The sequence below is a fragment of the Eriocheir sinensis genome, chromosome 24, assembly GCF_024679095.1.
Source record: "Eriocheir sinensis breed Jianghai 21 chromosome 24, ASM2467909v1, whole genome shotgun sequence".
Lineage (NCBI taxonomy): Eukaryota > Metazoa > Arthropoda > Malacostraca > Decapoda > Varunidae > Eriocheir > Eriocheir sinensis.
The window spans coordinates 2327212-2347887 of NC_066532.1; the positions used below are offsets into that span (position 1 = coordinate 2327212).

Here is a 20676-nt window from a genome sequence, read left to right on the forward strand (position 1 = left end):
TGAAGACACAAAGGCTGAACAAAAAGAAAAAAATGAAAAAATCCTGCTCTTGCACAATTAACAGAGTGAAGACACAAAGGCTGAACAAAAAGAAAAAAATGAAAAATTTCTGCTCTTGCACAATTAACAGAGTGAAGATACAAAGGCTGAACAAAAAGAAAAAAATGAAAAATTTCTGCTCTTGCACAATTAACAGAGTGAAGATACAAAGGCTGAACAAAAAGAAAAAAATGAAAAAAATCTGCTCTTGCGCAATTAACAGAGTGAAGACACAAAGGCTGAACAAAAAGAAAAAAAATGAAAAATTTCTGCTCTTGCATAAATAACAGATTAAGAAGAAAAAATGAGATAGAAGCAACTGGCAAATAAAAAGTCCTATGTTTGCTTAGAGATAACAGATTAAGAAACCAAAAAGAACACTGTAGTCAGCAGCAGCTTGTGCCTCATGATAAACAAGCTTTTTTATGGTAAAGACAGACAAACAAGGTTGGAAAAACATCCTTATCTTGCATACATATATAGAAGATTAAGGAGCCAAGAAGAGATGGTCAGATTAAATAATAGTTCTGTCAACGCAAGAAAAGATTATGAAGCCAAATTTAGTTATAGTTCACTACACTCATGTAAGAAATGATTATGAAGCCAAATTTAGTTATAGTTCACTACACTCATGTAAGAAATGATTATGAAGCCAAATTTAGTTATAGTTCACTACACTCATGTAAGAAAAGATTATGAAGCCAAATTTAGTTATAGTTCACCACACTCATGTAAGAAAAGATTATGAAGCCAAATTTAGTTCTAGTTCACTACACTCATGTAAGAAAAGATTATGAAGCCAAATTTAGTTCTAGTTCACTACACTCATGTAAGAAATGATTGTGAAGCCAAATTTAGTTCTAGTTCACTACACTCATGTAAGAAAAGATTATGAAGCCAAATTTAGTTCTAGTTCACTACACTCATGTAAGAAAAGATTATGAAGCCAAATTTAGTTATAGTTCACTACACTCATGTAAGAAATGATTATGAAGCCAAATTTAGTTATAGTTCACTACACTCATGTAAGAAATGATTGTGAAGCCAAATTTAGTTATAGTTCACTACACTCATGTAAGAAATGATTATGAAGCCAAATTTAGTTATAGTTCACCACACTCATGTAAGAAATGATTGTGAAGCCAAATTTAGTTCTAGTTCACTACACTCATGTAAGAAATGATTATGAAGCCAAATTTAGTTATAGTTCACCACACTCATGTAAGAAATGATTATGAAGCCAAATTTAGTTCTAGTTCACCACACTCATGTAAGAAAAGATTATGAAGCCAAATTTAGTTCTAGTTCACCACACTCATGTAAGAAAAGATTATGAAGCCAAATTTAGTTCTAGTTCACCACACTCATGTAAGAAAAGATTATGAAGCCAAATTTAGTTCTAGTTCACCACACTCATGTAAGAAAAGATTATGAAGCCAAATTTAGTTCTGGTTCACTACACTCATGTAAGAAATGATTATGAAGCCAAATTTAGTTATAGTTCACTACACTCATGTAAGAAAAGATTATGAAGCCAAATTTAGTTCTGGTTCACTACACTCATGTAAGAAATGATTATGAAGCCAAATTTGGTTCTAGTTCACTACACTCATGTAAGAAATGATTATGAAGCCAAATTTAGTTCTAGTTCACTACACTCATGCAAGAAATGATTATGAAGCCAAATTTGGTTCTAGTTCACTACACTCATGTAAGAAAAGATTATGAAGCCAAATTTAGGTATAGTTCACTACACTCATGTAAGAAAAGATTATGAAGCCAAATTTAGTTATAGTTCACTACACTCATATAAGAAATGATTATGAAGCCAAAAAGAGATGACCAAATATAGTTCCAGAGGTCTCCCAATACTCACCTCTTGAAAACCTTAAAACATAGAAAGGAGGGGACTTAATATTCCCTTGAAAGTTTTAGACACAGGAAGGAGGTAACACGATATCCATCAGCAGTAATACTAGACCCATCCCTCCGCCCACCTGTTGAGGGTGTAGAAGTGTATCCCGGGGGCCATGTCCGCCTCAAAGAGCTCCTTGACCAGCGTACACGTCTGGTGGATGCCGTAGTTCCTGATGGCCTCGTCGTTGTCCTTGAGCGGCGTCACCACGTCAATGATGTCCTGCGGCACGTCCAGCTTGGAGAGCTTCACGATGTGGCGCAGGGACTCGTAACTCTGAATGGGCATGATGCCGGGCACGATGGGACACTCGATGCCGATGGCCCGACAGTCATTCACGAACTTGATGAAGGTCTCGGCCTTGAAGAACAGCTGTGTGATGATGAAGTCTGCACCCGCATCAACCTGGAGGAACAAAATATACGGTACTTAACCCCTTGACTGCGGATTTCCCACAAGAAGACATCACCAAGCTACAGGAATGGAACAAAAAGTGGCTGCTACAATTCAATGAAAAAAATGTAAAATCATGCACCTTGGGAGGGGAAATCCAGCACACCAATACCACATGGGACACACTCCACTATCCACCACAGAGGCAGAGAAAGACCTGGGAGTATATGTTACCAGGCTACCAGTGAAGGCCAAATCTGTGCCAATTGCAGTGGACGGGTTAAGGAAGGCAGATCAAAGGACAAAAAGTAAGTAACAAAAAAGCCCACTGGTACTGCTCCTGCAAACAGTTGATAGTAAGAGCAGTTGGAAGAGGGTCAGAATTGGTTACAGAGGCGTCATGAAAGTTGGAAAGTTTCGTTTAGTCGGCGCAACATCTGTGATCATATGCCGGAGAGAGACAGAAGGGGAAGGAATTATAGGAGAAGGGAACAGGTGGAGAGGGGCGTAGGGATCGGAAAAGCCGCCCGAATTTTTCCACTCTGCCCGAGAATCAAACCCGGGCTCTCTCAGTTGTAAGCCGAGTGTGCTAACCACTGCACCACAAAGCCCCCTGAGGCATCATGATTAGATTAGAACAGGATTAACCCGGTAGCAGTGACGGGCCAAATTTGTGGCTTTACCATGTAGCAGCGACGGGCCAAATTTGTGCCATGATATAAACCCCCCAAATAGATGATACATAAACTGATCACAAATATTTTGATATATTTTATGAAATGGTTTGTGTGAGTGATGATTTTTTCTCATTTTTCTCGCTTAGAGGGACCATTAAGAAACATGATCCCCGCTGCTACTGGGTTAAGCATGTAAATACCTTTTCTTTGAGGTGCATCAAGTCATCTTCGTAGGACGTGGCTTCAGGGTGTCCGGTGGGGTAGCCGGCCACACACAACACAAAGTAATGCCCAAACTCCTTCCTGATGTGGCGGATCAGGTCCACGGCGTAGCTGAACCCATCATCCGGTGCCACCCAGTCCTCGGCACTGTTGTGGGGATCTGGCAAGGAAGAATTTAGTAGTTAGTGATGCTCAACTGTTTGCTCTCTTTCAGGCAGCTCTTGATCCTGTTTGCCCTGTTCTTTATAGCATCAGGAAGGCCAAAGAAGACATAGAGGCAGTGTGTTGAAGAGGATTTAGTAGTTAGTGATGCTCAACTGTTTGCTCTCCTTCAGGCAGCTCTTGATCCTGTTTGCCCTGTTCTTTATAGCATTAGGAAGGCTGCAGAAGACATAGAGGCAGTGTGTTGAAAAGGCAGACAGTTTATTTAGTGGTTAGTGATGCTCAATGGTTTCCTCTCCTTAATGAAGCTCTTAATCCTGTTTGCCTTGCTCTTTATAGCATTAGGGAGGCCAAAGAAATAGAGGCAGTGTGTTGAAGAGGATTTAGTAGTTAGGAAAAGTGCGTGTCCTGTTCTGTCCTGTTCTTCATAATATAAAAGGAAGACCAAAGAAAAAGTGTGTGTCCTGTTCTTCACAGTATAGAAAGGAGATCAAAGGAAAAGCAAAATTATAAAGAAAATTCTCACAACACAGATCCATATAAGAACGAAAGTAAAAATTGTTCCAGGTGTGTGGGGGGAAATATTGGAACAAGGAGCGTTACAGGAAAGTTGGAAAGTTTCGTTTAGTCGGCGCAACACCTGTGGTCATGTGCCGGAGAGAGACAGAAGGGGAAGGAATTATAGGAGAAGGGAACAGATCTCAGGAGACGGGACACAACCCCTGATTAATACCTGGTACCCATTCACTGCTGGGTGGACAGGGGCGTAGGGTATCGGAAAAGCCGCCCAAATTTTTCCACTCCGCCCAGGAATCGAACCTGGGCTCTCTCGGTTGTGACCCGAGTGTGTTAACCACTGCACCATGAAGCCCCCCAGGGTATATTAGAACAAGGAGGGTTAAAGACATATACCAAATGGCCATAAGTAGATTTTGAAAGGAAGAAATACCTGTTCATTATTCACTAACATTATAATTTCTCCTTTTTCTGAGGTCGAAGACATCACAGTTTAGGAAGGTCAGATTTTCTAAGAGTATATTTGGCAATTTATAAATAACAGAAATTTCAACATGTCACACACACAATCTTTATATATGAACAAGATATTTTCAGGGCAGTAATTGGAAAGACATAAAATCCTCACCCCCTCTCAATGCCAAAATATTGCGAATACCAACTTCTTTAGCGCGCTGGAGGTGGCGGGAGATCTCCGTCTTTGTCATGTTGCAACACGTCATGTGAAGCATAGTCTCAAGGCCACAGTAGTTGAGCGCAGCGCCTGGGAGAGGAGAGAGAGAGGAGGAGGTTACATAGGGTCGCATTATAAAACATTTCGCCGCCCAAGAACACATATTTTACAATGCTTTCGTAGGAGTTGTGGGCATTTCCAAGATTACGTTTACGACCCTGGTGGTAGTTTGACCCTTCTTCTGTACCATGAACCTGAAGAAACACTCATTAGCACCCAACTGCCCCCCTCTTTGATCTTTAGAAATAGCTGATATGAGAAGCAAAGGTGTCTTATAATACAACCATAGAGTCATCTTTACCACTTGTCTATGGAGGAAGGGAGAAAAGGGAGAGGATTGAATATGAATAACTGGAGGAAGGGAGGAAGGGAGAGAGATAAAGGGAAACTGATGAAGGAAAGAAGGGAGAGAATGGGTTATATGAACAAGGAGGAAGGGAGAAAAGGGAAACTGAATATGAGTAACTGGAGGAAGGGAGAGAGATATAGAGCAGGGAAAAAGGAAAGTTTTGTTAGTCGGCGCAACATCTGTGGTCATATGCCGGAGAGAGACAGAAGGGGAAGGAATTATAGGAGAAGGTAACAGATCCCAGGAGACGGGACACAACCCCCGATTAATACCTGGTACCAATTCACTGCTGGGTGGACAGGGGCGTAGGGTATCGGAAAAGCCAACCAAATTTTTCCACTCCGCCCGGGAATCGAACCCAGGCTCTCTCGGTTGTGATAAAGAGCAGGGAAGTGGAGCAAATGGGGGAGGGGAGACAAGGGAGAGGACTTGAAATATAGGGGCCAAGGGTGGTAGCAGCGAGTAGCGGGCTTTTTTTTTGGATTATTGTTTCCTTTTTTTTGTCCCCTTGAGCTGCCTTTGTTGTAAAAAAATAAATAAATGAATAAAATTGGGAGCATACACTATATCTGCACTTGGTGGTAGTGTTCATCTCTGTCCTGTTGGCTCCTGTCGTCTGCGTGGGCTGCACACCAACATAAACATCCTGCCCGAGGGTGTGGGGGTGTGTTGAGTGGGGGCGACAGGGCGGGTCACACCACAGAACGCAGTCACACACCCCCTGCCACCTCCACGCCCCCACACCATGCGAGCCGGGTCAGACTCGTCAATGCACACCAACAGCTCAGGTCGGGATTCAAACCCAGGCCCACAGATTCATAGTCAGAGACACTAACCACTGCACCATGAAGGTAAATATAAAAACAATGAAAAAAAGAGCTTGTAAAACTTACCCCCAAAAAGGAAAAATGATAGAAGTGGTAGAATTCCCCTCACTATGCACTGACAAGGAGTGGCAGTGACAGGAGCATGGTCTCACCTGCTATGGTTAAGGAGGAGGTCTCTGTGTCACCTCCAGGGTTGCCAGCCGGGTGCCAGGTGACGTCACAGAACAGTGGGTCACCCTCACGCAGGCGGTCAAACCTTGGAGAGAGAAAAATGTTAAAGATAGTTGTCCTCTCTGCAATTTGGTAATACTGACTGACCACTACCACAAAGATGAAGAAGAAAGAAACATATCCCTTCTGTAACTTGGTAATACTGACTGACCACTACCACAAAGATGAAGAAACATATCCCTTCTGTAACTTGGTAATACTGACTGACCACTACCACAAAGATGAAGAAGAAAGAAACATATCCCTTCTGCAACTTGGTAATACTGACTGACTACTACCACAAAGATGAAGAAGAAAGAAACATATCCCTTCTGTAACTTGGTAATACTGACTGACCACTACCACAAAGATGAAGAAAGAAACATATCCCTTCTGTAACTTGGTAATACTGAGTGACCACTACCACAAAGATGAAGAAGAAAGAAACATATCCCTTCCGTAACTTGGTAATACTGAGTGACTACTACCACAAAGATGAAGAAAGAAACATATCCCTTCTGTAACTTGGTAATACTGACTGACCACTACCACAAAGATGAAGAAGAAAGAAACATATCCCTTCTGTAACTTGGTAATACTGACTGACCACTACCACAAAGATGAAGAAGAAAGAAACATATCCCTTCTGTAACTTGGTAATACTGACTGACCACTACCACAAAGATGAAGAAACATATCCCTTCTGTAACTTGGTAATACTGACTGACCACTACCACAAAGATGAAGAAGAAAGAAACATATCCCTTCTGTAACTTGGTAATACTGACTGACCACTACCACAAAGATGAAGAAAGAAACATATCCCTTCTGTAACTTGGTAATACTGACTGACCACTACCACAAAGATGAAGAAAGAAACATATCCCTTCTGTAACTTGGTAATACTGACTGACTACTACCAAAAAAATGAAGAAAAGTTATGTGATCTCTAATACTACTCTTTACTTTTTACTTTTGTGGGAGCGGCGAGTAGTGGGCTTTTTTTTGTACTCTTGTTGTTGCCCTTGAGCCGCATCCTTTAATGTAAAAAAAAAAAAAAAAAAAAAAAAAAAAAAAACTTAGCCATTCTGATAACTACCACAAATATGAAGAAAAAAGTTATGCTGCCTGTGATAAATGTGATCTAATAGGACTACAGGAGACAGAGGACACCTTTGCACAAAACTCAACCTCCCATCATCGAAGGCCCCGGAGCTCTGGACATAGTATTTGGGAGCTCTTTACAAGTTTATATTCATGATCATGGTTTCTGCCTCACTTCTGCTGCCTTCTTCCTTACCCTCTCAACTGTCCTGCCTGATACCTGAACCTCTTATCCACTCCTCATCTTGTCCCACACACGACTCGCCCAAAGACTTGTTCCTGCTGTGTGCTTCCTCACAAACCCAAACTGTTACCATGCCTGCTGCCTTCTTCTGAACACCCAACTGCCATGACTTATACCTGAGCCTCTTATAATCCACTCATCCTGCTCCACACACAACTTGTCCACAGACCTCTTCCCGCTGTGTGTGGTTCCTCAAAAACCCAAAACGTTACCATGCCTGCACCCTCTTATATAATCCTCCTTCTAGCTCCACTCATGACTAATGCTTGCTGTGTTGTTAACCTAACCTAACCTAGTGTTGCCTCCTCACCTGGCCAGAAGGTTGACAGCTCCTCCCTTGGTCCTTGGGGGGAAGAACTCCAGGGAGAAGAATTTGTCCTTGGATTCAATTCTGGATTGGATCTTCTCCATGAGGCTGTGGTAGCCCGAGAGGTACTCCGGCTCGTAGGAGTAGTGGCCATCGTCATCGGAATGTGATCTCTCTGAGGCAAGATAGAGCGACATCATTACCAGTAAAGAAATGTTGGTAAATTAATGTGTAAGAGTAAATTATGTTTAAATTAATCATAATACACCAAAATTTCTTAATAAACATTTGCTTCATCTTTAATATGCTTCTACTATTATCCATATACATAAAAAAAGATAATGTAGAGCAAATATAAAAAAGTATTATAATAATCCTATGCTCTAAGTCCAATGTTACTAATATAGCTATGTAAGACATATACATACATAACATAACACACAAAGACATCAAAATGAGGAAATCTCCAAGATCCAAGAAGTATATAAAAATCAAGATGATCTGGTCATCACCACTTCCAAACAAATGCAGTGACACACAGAATGGCCAAAATAAGAATTAGTTACTGTATGTATAAGAAAAATGAGAACAGGAACAGGAAGCAAGAAGTATAATAAATCTGGATGATCCAGTCAGTACACACAACTTTAGAGGGACGCAGGAACACACACAATGGCCAAGTAGCCTGTAGTTTTAGGCATAACAAAATATATCTACCACTATACTGACCCATGGAAAACTAGGACACCAACAAATTAATTAAAAAAAATATAAGAAACAAGCTTTCTTTAGAAAAAAAAACTCTATAGAGTACATAACAGCAGAAAATAAATACTTTTAATATTAAATGAATAGATATACAGGAAGCAAAAAGTATGCAAATAGTGTGGTCAAAGAAGTTATGTCATGTGATCTGTTCCTTTTTTTTTTCTTTTTTTTTTTTACAGAATAGGAGGTAATTAAAGGCAAAAATTGGTAGATAAAAAACTGAAGGATCACAGTCTGTTGGAGGTGTCTTCATACTACCCTCCTGAAAGTGTTCAAGTCACAGTCGGGAGGAAATACACAAGGAGGGTTGCTTCAGAAATTACCCGATAATCTGATCAGTATAACTCATACAAGGCTACAGGGATAAGCAGAATACCCAGAGAGGTGTGGATACTAGTTATAAAGGAGCAAAGGGCACTCATACAAGGCTACAGGGATAAGCACAATACCCAGAGAGGTGTGGATACTAGTTATAAAGGAGCAAAGGGCACTCATACAAGGCTACAGGGATAAGCAGAATACCCAGAGAGGTGTGGATGCTAGTTATAAAGGAGCAAAGGGCACCACGGGAAGCCTTCCACAACAGTCTCCTACTCCCCGCCTGCCTCAGCCTCGTCCTGCTGGCATCACCGAATGACCGTCTCACTTTCTATCAGGGCCACTAAATGATAAGCACTGTAGCTAAGCAAAGGAACCAGACCTTACCAAATTATCATGATACTGAGACAGAATACTAAACACGCCACCTGTCCTGTTTACAAGTCCCACTACACTGAACTCTCACCTCTATCAGGGCCAAGGACTGACACTATATGATAAGCCCTGTAGCTAAGCAAGGAAACCATATCTTACCAACTTATCATAATCCTAAGACAGCATACTAAACACACTATTTGTCCCACTACACTGAAGCTCTCACTTTCTATCTGAGCCAATGACTTCATGACTTCACTAAAACTCTGTAGCTAAATAACGAAACCGGACCTCACCAAATTATGCTAAAATGAAGGAATATTAACAAGCAATTCGTCCTGATTATAATTCCCACTACACAGAACCTCACCATTCTAACAAGAGTGAAGAGGCTGCATGTTTATCAGTGAAGTAGTAACGCACAAGTTGAATGAGTCCACCTTACATATCTTCTCCCGTCATAACAAACATGATGTAACTACGCTCAGGAATTAAGACATCTCATTCATTCATTCTTAGGCAAATACATTGAGTTCTTGTTCATATACAGCTGCCGTTTATTATTTTCTTATTTATTTATTTATTTATATTTTACAGCAAAGGAGACAGCTCAATGGACCAACCCTTTACCATTGATGTGAGGGGAAACTTTAGCTAATACAACTCATTCATTCATTCTTAGGCAAATACATTAAGTTCCTGTTCATATGAAGCTGGCATTTATCAGACTCTTTCAATGGACAAACTCTTTACCCTTGAAGTGAGGGGAAACTTTAGCTAATGTAATAGGAAATGCTAATTCTGTTTGAGGATGATATAGTGAATGCAGTAACTGTAATGGAAGCTATGTACAAGTATTTTCAGTGACTTCAAACTTGTCATGATATATCAACCTCTTAACCTGTTAGCAGAGACAGGCCAAATATGTGACTTTACCGTGTAGCAGCGACGGGCCAAATTTGTGACTTTACCGTGTAGCAGCGACGGGCCAAATTTGTGACTTTACCGTGTAGCAGCGATGGGCCAAATTTGTGACGTTACCGTGTAGCAGCGATGGGCCAAATTTGTGACTTTACCGTGTAGCAGCGACGGGACAAATTTGTGACTTTACCGTGTAGCAGCGACGGGCCAAATTTGTGACTTTACCGTGTAGCAGCGACGGGACAAATTTTTGCCATGATAAAGAACCCCCAAAATAGATGATGCATAAACTGATTACAAATGCGTTGATACATATTATGAAATGGTTTGCATGAGTGATGATTTTTTCTCATTTTTCTCGCTTAGAGGGACCTTTAAGAAACATGGTCCCCACAGCTACTGGGTTAACAATAAAAAATAAACAAAATTGTCCCAAAAAGCATCCATCCATCCATCAATCCATCTCCAAAACTATCTTTCAACCTCCAACATTCTATAAAAAAGAATAAATTATGTGACTATGAACAAGCTGCCTGACTTTTTCTTTAACAGCCAAGGAAGCAGCTCAAGGGCAACAAAAAGAAAGTGTAGATAAAAAAAAGCCCACTATTCGCTTCTCCTTCAAGATTGATTGATTGATAGTTTATTGTTGCAAGTAAACAACAAAGGAGAAGGGAGGAACATGCCATCCCAACCCCCAGGCAGTACATAGTGTGATTATACAACTAAGGATACATGAGAAAAAGGTGAAGAGTGGTCAAAAATGAGGTCAATTTCGAGTGGAGAGTTGTCTTGATACACTCCTCTTGAAAAAGGTCAAGTCATAGGCAGGAGGAAATACAGACAAAGGAAAGCTGTTCACTGAAATCAACATCTCAAGGAAAACTGCTACACTCCTTCAAGAGCTGTTCTACTCAAAAGCATAATCCTTTATTTACCATACCTAAGCCCTGGGCATTCTCCCTGGCTATGATCATCTCCTTGAGGATGGGCAGGGCCGTGGAGGGCTCTGTCTGGGAGGTGTGTGTGGAAGGCATCGTCCTGGGCAAGGCTATGACCTCCTTCTTTACCTGGCTAAGGGACCCTCTCGTCTCACACCTGGAAAGAAACAAACACCAACATTTAAAAGTGCATACAGTAAATCAAGGGAGCAAACTGGAGAAAGAAAAGAGAATAAAAGAATAACATGAAAGATAAGCTAACTTTAAGTCTATCTGAACTAACAGCTCTGACCCCTCAAATCTGAATTCCCTTTTGACTAATCCTACTGGGTGTGTGAGGTCCTGGCAGTATCCACAGATCGACTACGAACACGAGCTTGTTCTGTCGGGAGGGTACTTGCTGGCGATTGCGAAGTCCAACTCGTGATCAGGCCGTGGTGAATTACTAGCCTAATCACTATCAGCAGCATCAAACAGCACATGCAAACATTACAATCACTATCATCATACATCATTCAGCAGACTTATTACTATCATCGTCAGCATACAGCACTAGCAAACATCATCTCTACGTTCTTTTACAGGAGCAACACACAGCAGGATTTTTTTGTTTTTATTTGTTTTTCCCTAAAGCTGCTTCCTTTAACCCTTAGACAGCAGCAGTATTTGAAGAGTAACTCCCCCAAAATGAATTGTCTATATACAGTTACTGCCAACCCTAGGAGTGAGCCAATAATGAAATGACAACTGTTTGTAATAACTGTGGTGAACAATTCCGTTAATACTGTACATTTAATGGATAATATTGAATTTATGGAAGGCATCTCACACAAGATTAATAGGTACTTACATTAGTATGTGTTGTATTTTGGTCTATGAATATTAATAAAATAATAATATGTATTAATAATTATAATAGTAATAATACCAATAATAATAATAATAATAATAAGAAGAAGAAGAAGAATCTCTATTTCACCCTAAACATTGAAAAATCATACGAAAAATGTAGTCTAGTAACTAATATCTTCCGGAGACTTCCAGGAACTCCAATATAATAATGTAAAAAGCTCAATATAATGATATAGCCGGACTTGTGGCCGAGTCTCCAGCTTCATTAAATAATTACATGCTACTGGTCGCTGAACCCACCCCAGCACAACACACCACCACAGGAAGAGCACAGCACAGGACAACCACAGCAAAATAACCACAAACCACTACTCTGAAGGGGTGACTGAAACATATACACTGACAGGAGAGAAGAACAGTGAGAAATTAAATAAATAAAAATGGCTTATCTAGTTCCTCATAAACCAACAGGCACAGCATTTACACATCGTCATATGAACACATGCTAAATTACTACGAATATTGGTTTGGAGTGGTTATTTTTAAGTTTTGCCCAAGTGGCTGCTACAATTCAATGAAGAAAAATGTAAAGTTATGCACCTTGGGAGGGGATATCCAGCACACCAATACCACATGGGAAACACTCCACTATCCACCACAGAGGCAAAGAAGTATAATTATGTTACAAGGCTACCAGTGAAAGCCAAATCCATGCCAATCGCAGACAGGTTAACAGCAACACTAGAGGCTAACAATGAGGAAACTAAGACATATTTACTAACAGGAGATGGAGACAGCAAGATATATAAACTGACAGTAAATATGAACAGTGAGAAATAAAAAAAAAGGCTTATCTCAAGTAGCTCACAAATCCAGTCCCCTGATTAGCACACAGCATTTACAGATCACCTTTTATACACAGCCACAGCACAGCAAACACCTTAACACCCACAGTATCAGGTTATCTACAGGCTGACAGTGACTCTAACCTTACATAAGAAACGTCAGAAGTGAGAAGAATTAGGAAGGAAGTCGGAATTTTCCTTAGCAGTCTGTTACACAGCACTCACATATAACCATTTAAACACAGCACATCACAGCAACATTACAGACTCCTAGTGACTCACCCAACACATAGAACACCAGCAGGGAGACCAACAAGGCACATGAGTCACAATATTCTATCAGTGAGTCAGTCAGTTTGAAGTCAATCCCACATCATCTATTTAAACACAGCACATCACAGCAACACTACAGACTCACACTGACTCACCCAACACATAGAACACCATCAGAGAGACCAACACGGTACCTGAGTCACAATATCCCCATCTTGAGTCAAAAATATTACCTCGAGTCAGTCAATTTAGTCACACACCTTATATATTAACACAGTCACAGCAACACTACAGACTCAGTGACTCACCCAACACATAGAACACCAGTAGAGTCACCAACATGGCACCTGAGTCACAATATTCCCCCTTTGAGTCAAAAATATTACGTCGAGTCAGTCAGGTCAGTCACACACCTTATTAATTAACACAGTCACAGCAACACTACAGACTCAGTGACTCACCCAACACATAGAACACCAGTAGAGTCACCAACACGGCACCTGAGTCACAATATTCCCCCCTTGAGTCAAAAATATTACCTCGAGTCAGTCAATTCAGTCACACACCTTATTAATTAACACAGTCACAGCAACACTAAAGACTCACAGTGACTCACCCAACACATAGAACTCCAGTAGAGTCACCAACATGGCACCTGAGTCACAATATTCCCCCTTTGAGTCAAAAATATTACCTCGAGTCAGTCACACATCATCTACACCTTATTAACACAGCCACAGCACATCACAGCAACACTACAGACTCACAGTGACTCACCAAACACATAAAACACCAGCAGGGAGACCAACACAGCACCTGAGTCACAATATTCCTCCCTCGAGTCAAAAATATTACCTCGAGTCAGTCACACACCTTATTAATTAACACAGTCACAGCAACACTACAGACTCACAGTGACTCACCCAACACATAGAACACCAGTAGAGTCACCAACACGGCACCTGAGTCACAATATTCTCCCCTTGAGTCAAAAATATTACGTTGAGTCAGTCAGGTCAGTCACACACCTTATTAATTAACACAGTCACAGCAACACTAAAGACTCACGGTGACTCACCCAACACACAGAACTCCAGTAGAGTCACCAATACGGCTGCCGAGTCACAATATTCCTCCCTCGAGTCAAAAATATTACCTAGAGTCAGTCAATTCAGTCACACACCTTATTAATTAACATAGTCACAGCAACACTACAAACTCAAAGTGACTCACCCAACACATAGAACACCAGTAGAGTCACCAACACGGCACCTGTCACAATATTCTCCCCTTGAGTCAAAAATATTACCTCGAGTCAGTCACACACTTTATCAATTAACACAATCACAGCAACACTACAGACTCACGGTGACTCACCCAACACATAGAACACCAGTAGAGTCACCAACACGGCACCTGAGTCACAATATTCCTCCCTTGAGTCAAAAATATTACCTCAAGTCAGTTAATTCAATCACACATCGTTTACACCTTATTAATTAACAGTCACAGCAACACCAAAGACTCACGGTGACTCACGCAACACATAGAACACCAGTAGAGTCACCAACACGGCACCTGAGTCACAATATTCCTCCCTTGAGTCAAAAATATTACCTCGAGTCAGTTAATTCAGTCACACATCGTTTACACCTTATTAATTAACACTCACAGCAACACCAGACTCACGGTGACTCACGCAACACATAGAACACCAGTAGAGTCACCAACACGGCTGCAGAGTCACAATATTCCTCCCTTGAGTCAAAAATATTACCTCGAGTCAGTTAATTCAGTCACACATCGTCTACACCTTATTAATTAACAGTCACAGCAACACCAAAGACTCACAGTGACTCACCCAACACATATATCACCAGTAGAGTCACCAACACGGCTGCCGAGTCACAATATTCCCTCGGTGAGTCAGTCCAGTCAGCCTCTCGAGTCTCCTGCCACTGATGCTCCCTCGTGCCTGGGGTGACTAGGTGTGAGGGCGAGCACCTCTCTCACCTGCTATTTACCTCCTCCCCCAGCTGATATTCTTGCTACACACCGCTAGACACCTTATTTTTTTCCTACCTGGCCGTGATTGTTTATTATTTCAGCATTTTTTTCTACCTGGAGTGATTATTGTGCTGTAGGCCTATAAAAGGACGTCTTGCTCTCCTTTTTACTCTCATATCTTGCTTACAAACTCCATATTGTTCTCTCTTTTCAACTATTCAGTGGAGGAAATGTATGATGATTCGCTTTATTTCAGCCCCGTGACACCTGTATTTTTTTCTACCTGGTGTGATTGTGTTGATAGAGTGAGGTATATAAGGGTGGGCTTGCTCTGCCTCCTTCTCTTGTGTCTCTCGTCTTGCTATAAACTCCATATTGCTCTCCTTTTTCAGCTATTCAGTGGAGGAAATACATGATATGATTCGCTTTATTTTAGCCCCGTGACACCTGTATTTTTTTTTCTACCTGGTGTGATTGTGTTGATAGAGTGAGGTATATAAGGGTGGGCTTGCTCTGCCTCCTTCTCTTCTATATCTCATCTTGCTATAATTCCTCCGTATTGCTCTTTTTTTCAGCTTTTCAATGGAGGGAATGTATGATAATCTACGTTAGCTAGTGTGATTGGTGTGATGTTTAAAAAGACAGTTGATTGGTTTGATGTTTAGAAAGATATTTGCTTTTTCTTCCTCCTCCTCCTCTTTTCAGCTATATATATCACTCTCTTCTTTAGTCTTTCCCTTTTTGTATTTAGGGAAATGTATGACAGTTTACCTTATTTCAACATTTTTCTACTTGGAGTGATTATTGTGCTGTAGGCCTATAAAAGGACGTCTTGCTCTCCTTTTTACTCTCATATCTTGCTTACAAACTCCATATTGTTCTCTCCTTTTTCAGCTATTCAGTGGAGGAAATATGTGATGATTCGCTTTATTTCAGCCCCGTACGTGACACCTTTTTTGTTTTTTTCTACCTGGTGTGATTGCATTGATAGTGTGAGGTATGTATAAGGATGGACTTGCATCTCGATCCCTCCTTCTCTTCTATATCTCGTCTTGCTATAAGCTCCGTATTGCTCTTTTTTCAGCTTCTCAATGAAGAGAATGTATGATAATTCACTGTATTTCAGCCTTTTAAACTTTTTTACTAGAATTCCGTTACTCAATTGTTGTTTATAAAGATATCTGCTTGTTTTTCACCTCCTCCACCTCCTCTTTTCACCTATATCATACCTGTCAAGTCTTACGTTTTTTGCATAAGTCTTACGTAATTTCGGTGATTTTCAAGTCTTACGGCGTAAGTTGAAAATCTTACGATGTTTCTCCGCCTGCGATGTTTTTTTTTTTAATGTTTGTTTTAAACAATTTGAAATATATCGTACGCGCCATATTTAAATTCATGTGAGCGTGCTGAGTAACGGTTGCAGGAGCAGCTTGGGTGCGGACACACTGACTGCTTTCCTGCAGATCAAACTGAACTCAGATGAGTGTTGTCATGACCAATTGGCAAGTATAGAGAGGTATCGTCACTCTCAAAGAACGTGAAGAACCAAATTTTGAAATGAGCTTTTTTATTATTAGTAGCAGTATACTTGCCTTGGTCATGACTTCCGTGTGACTGCCAGCATGCTAGGGAAAGGTCTTGTACTGCCGAGTGCAACAAAGAGCATCAGTGAGCTGCAGTAGGTTCACTGCAGCTCACTGATGCTCTTTGTTGTTCTGTTGTACACAGTGTAAACACATGACACAGTATGAACACCACATAATGAAAAACAGTAGCTTACAAGAACCTTTGTAAACAGTACTGTTTTTTCATCATGTGTTCATACTGTGTCATGTGTATTGTGTTTTCATTCTGCATTTGTTTTGAAACAAATAAATATTGAATGACAAAAAATATGGTTTTCTTATGGTTTTCTACACAAACTTGTGGTCTATAATGCAAAATCTTATGGCAAGACACCACATAGCTAGACAGGTATGCTATATTACTTTCTTCTTTAGATTTTCACTTTTTTCATTGGGGAAATGTTTACGTTATTTCAATCTGGCGTTATTAATGTGATGTATGAAAATGTAGCATAATTAACCCGCGCTATTTCAGCAGCCTAAACCATTAGTTTTCCAGCTGGTCTGATTAATAGGTATGTTGAATAGTGGGAAATCTACTTATAATTACTCTCACATCTATTACGTATACCTACGTGTCTCCCCTTCCTACATCATATTTCATTCTTCTTCATTTTTTCAATTGTATGATCATCTATGGAAAACGTATAGTAATGATTCACGTTATGTCAGCTGTGTACACAAATATTGTTTTACCTTGAATCACTACAGGCTCTATATTGCCCTCCTCACTTTTCAACTGCATGCATGTAGGTATGCTCAGTGGAGTCAGCGGCTGAGCGGCACAACTTCAGGGGGGCCACATATGCTCCCCCATGAGAATCCGGTGCCTCCTTAACACTTGTCTTTTATGTTGCATTAGAATGACCCTGAGCTCCACATGCCTAGTGCCCCCCCCCCCTCTCCCCTACCCATCTGAATGTGCCCTCCCCCACATTTATAGATAGCTGCGCCAATGAATATAATTATTTCAGACGCTTATTAATAACCACACTGTTTTTACGTATTTTGTTTATAAAAGCCCCATATATATTTGACTTTCTTCACTTTTCCAGCTGTGAGTGCATGCGTTCGAGAATATGTTAACGCCCAACCAATATTTTTTTTCTAGCTAAGGCGTGTTTATTGTGTAGTATAATCATGGGTAACATCTACTTTTGTCCTAATACTAATTCAAAACAGTCCTCTCATTATCCCTCTCGACCGTAACTAATGTGACGGAAATGAACACCGAGGCCACGCGTATAGGTACCTTAGCCTATGCCCCCAACGTTACCTTTAACATATACAGCCCCATAATCCCTTTTCACCCTCCCAGTATATCAAGCTAAGGAGGAATTCAGTCAGCTCTCTCACCGGACATGTTAGCGTGGCGGGGTTGATTTATAATACAGATATAACACACGCGAGATCATTTATCATCCCTATATCGGTAGAAAATACGTCAATGCACGGACTTTATACCCTGTTCTTCATCTCTAAGTATACAGTAGTTGCGTGTGGCCTCGTTGTTCATATCCGTCACATCAGACATTTACATATCATCTCCATCTGCTTCCCTTCCTTTCACCTTCCTTGTTTCCCTTCCTTTCCCTTCCCTTGTTTCCCTTCCCTTGTTTCCCTTCTCTTCCTTTTCCCTGTTTCCCTTCCCTTTCCTGTTTCCTTTATCTTCCCCTTCCCTGTTTCCCTTCCCTTCCTTGTTTCCCTTCTCTTTCTTTTCCCTGTTTCCCTTCCCCTCCCCTTCCTTTTCCCTGTTTCCCCGTTTCCCTTCACTTCCCTTTCCCTGTTTCCTTTGCTTTCCCCTTCCCCTTCCCTGTTTCCCTTCCCTTCCTTTTCCCTGTTTCCCTTCCCTTTCCTTTCCTTCCCTTCCTTTCCCTGTTTCCCTTCTCTTCCCCTTCCCTGTTTCCCTTCTCTTCCCTTCCCTGTTTCCTTTCCCTTCCCTTCCTTGTTTCCCTTCTCTTTCTTTTCCCTGTTTCCCTTCCCCTTTCCTTCCCTTCCCTGTTTCCCTTCCCTTCCTTTCCCAGTTTACCTTCCCTTCCCCTTCCCTGTTTCCCTTCCCTTCCTTTTCCTGTTTCCCTTCCCTTCCCCTTCCCTGTTTCCCTTCCCTTTCTTTTCCCTGTTTCCCTTCTCTTCCCCTTCCCTGTTTCCCTTCCCTTCCCTGTTTCCCTTCTCTTCCTTTTCCTTCTTTCCCTTCCCTTCCCCTTCCCCTTCCCTGTTTCCCTTCCCTTTCTTTTCCCTGTTTACCTTCCCTTCCCCTTCCCTGTTTCCCTTCTCTTCCCCTTCCCTTCCTTTTCTGTTTCCCTGTTTCCCTTTCCTTTCCTTTCCCTGTTTCCCTTTCCTTCTCCTTCCCTGTTTCCCTTCCTTCCCCTTCCCTGTTACCCTTCCCTTCCTTTTCCCTGTTTCCCTTCCCTTCCCCTTCCCTGTTTCCCTTTCCTGCACCTTCCCTGTTTCCCTTCCTTCCCCTTCCCTGTTACCCTTCCCTTCCTTTTCCCTGTTTCCCTTCCCTTCCCCTTTCCTGTTTCCCTTCCCTTCCCCTTCCCTGTTTCCCTTCTCTTTCCTTCCCTTCCCTGTTTCCCTTCTCTTCCATTCCCTTCGCTGTTTCCCTTCTCTTCCTTTTCCGTTTCCTTTCCAGCCAACATCGCCGTGGATGGATCATGATTAATACAAAGTTGCATGGATTCTGACGCGTATGTTCTCTTAAATTGGGTTCAGAAACTTTTATTTGTCTTTTATTCACCCAAAGAAAAATGGTTTGCGGCTTGGATTTAATAATATATAGGCTATTCTAGATTAATTCATTGTTTTATCCATATTTCACTGGTAACCTAAATTCTGGAAATGCCTTCTTTCTTTCGTCTGTAGTTCCTCTTACGTACGACTTGAACGCGAATTAGAATTAATAATATATACTATTCTAGATTAATTCATTGTTTCATCCATTTCACTGGTAACCTAATTTCTGGAACTGCCTTCTTTCTTTCGTCTGCATTTCCTCCTGCCTACGACCTGAACGCAGCTTAGAATTAATAATATATACTATTCTAGATTAATTCATTGTTTTATCCATATTTCAGTGGTAACCTAATTTCTGGAACTGCCTTCTTTCTTTCGTCTGCATTTCCTCCTGCCTACGACTTGAACGCGAATTAGAATTAATAATATATACTATTCTAGATTAATTCATTGTTTCATCCATTTCACTGGTAACCTAATTTCTGGAACTGCCTTCTTTCTTTCGTCTGCATTTCCTCCTGCCTACGACCTGAACGCAGCTTAGAATTAATAATATATACTATTCTAGATTAATTCATTGTTTCATCCATTTCACTGGTAACCTAATTTCTGGAACTGCCTTCTTTCTTTCGTCTGCATTTCCTCCTGCCTACGACTTGAACGCAGCTTAGAATTAATAATATATACTATTCTAGATTAATTCATTGTTTTATCCATATATTTCACTGGTAACCTAAATTCTGGAAATGCCTTAATTCTTTCGTCTGCATTTCCTCCTGCCTACGACTTGAACGCAGCTTAGAATTAATAATATATACTATTCTAGATTAATTCATTGTTTCATCCATTTCACTGGCAACCTAATTTCTGGAGCTGCCTTCTTCCTTTCGTCTGCACTTCCTCTTGCCTGCGACTTGAACGCGGCTTAGAATTTATAATATATAGGCTATTCTAGATTAATTCGTTATTTTATCCATATTTCACTGGTAACCTAATTTCTGGAACTGCCTTCTTTCTTTCGTCTGTAGTTCCTCTTGCGCACGACTTGAACGCGACTTAGAATTAATAATATATACTATTCTAGATTAATTAATTGTTTCGTCCATTTATTTCACTGGTAACCTAAATTCTGGAACTGCATTCTTTCTTTCGTCTGCACTTCCTCTTGCCTGCGACTTGAACGCGGCTTAGAATTTATAATATATAGGCTATTCTAGATTAATTCGTTATTTTATCCATATTTCACTGGTAACCTAATTTCTGGAACTGCCTTAATTCTTTCGTCTGCATTTCCTCTTGCCTACGACCTGAACGCGGCTT

At 40.8% G+C, this 20676-nt stretch overlaps 1 protein-coding gene across 9 annotated transcripts in view; it reads right to left on the bottom strand.

The window, feature by feature from the left end:
- The window catches only part of LOC127002737 (methylenetetrahydrofolate reductase-like), a 41307-nt gene that overhangs the window by 13403 nt on the left and 7228 nt on the right, over positions 1 to 20676 (bottom strand). For 7 of the 9 annotated variants that reach the window (XM_050868835.1, XM_050868837.1, XM_050868834.1 and 4 more), the window contains exons 2-7: positions 11024 to 11178; positions 7702 to 7873; positions 5986 to 6089; positions 4553 to 4687; positions 3225 to 3406; positions 2037 to 2359 (exon numbers count right to left, since the gene is read on the bottom strand). In XM_050868835.1, the coding sequence (XP_050724792.1) occupies positions 2037 to 2359; positions 3225 to 3406; positions 4553 to 4687; positions 5986 to 6089; positions 7702 to 7873; positions 11024 to 11178 (1071 nt within the window). Of the gene's footprint in view, positions 1 to 2036; positions 2360 to 3224; positions 3407 to 4552; positions 4688 to 5985; positions 6090 to 7701; positions 7874 to 11023; positions 11179 to 14842; positions 15020 to 20676 lie in introns of those variants that run through there. The other 2 variants (XM_050868839.1, XM_050868840.1) reach the window with 2 other exon arrangements.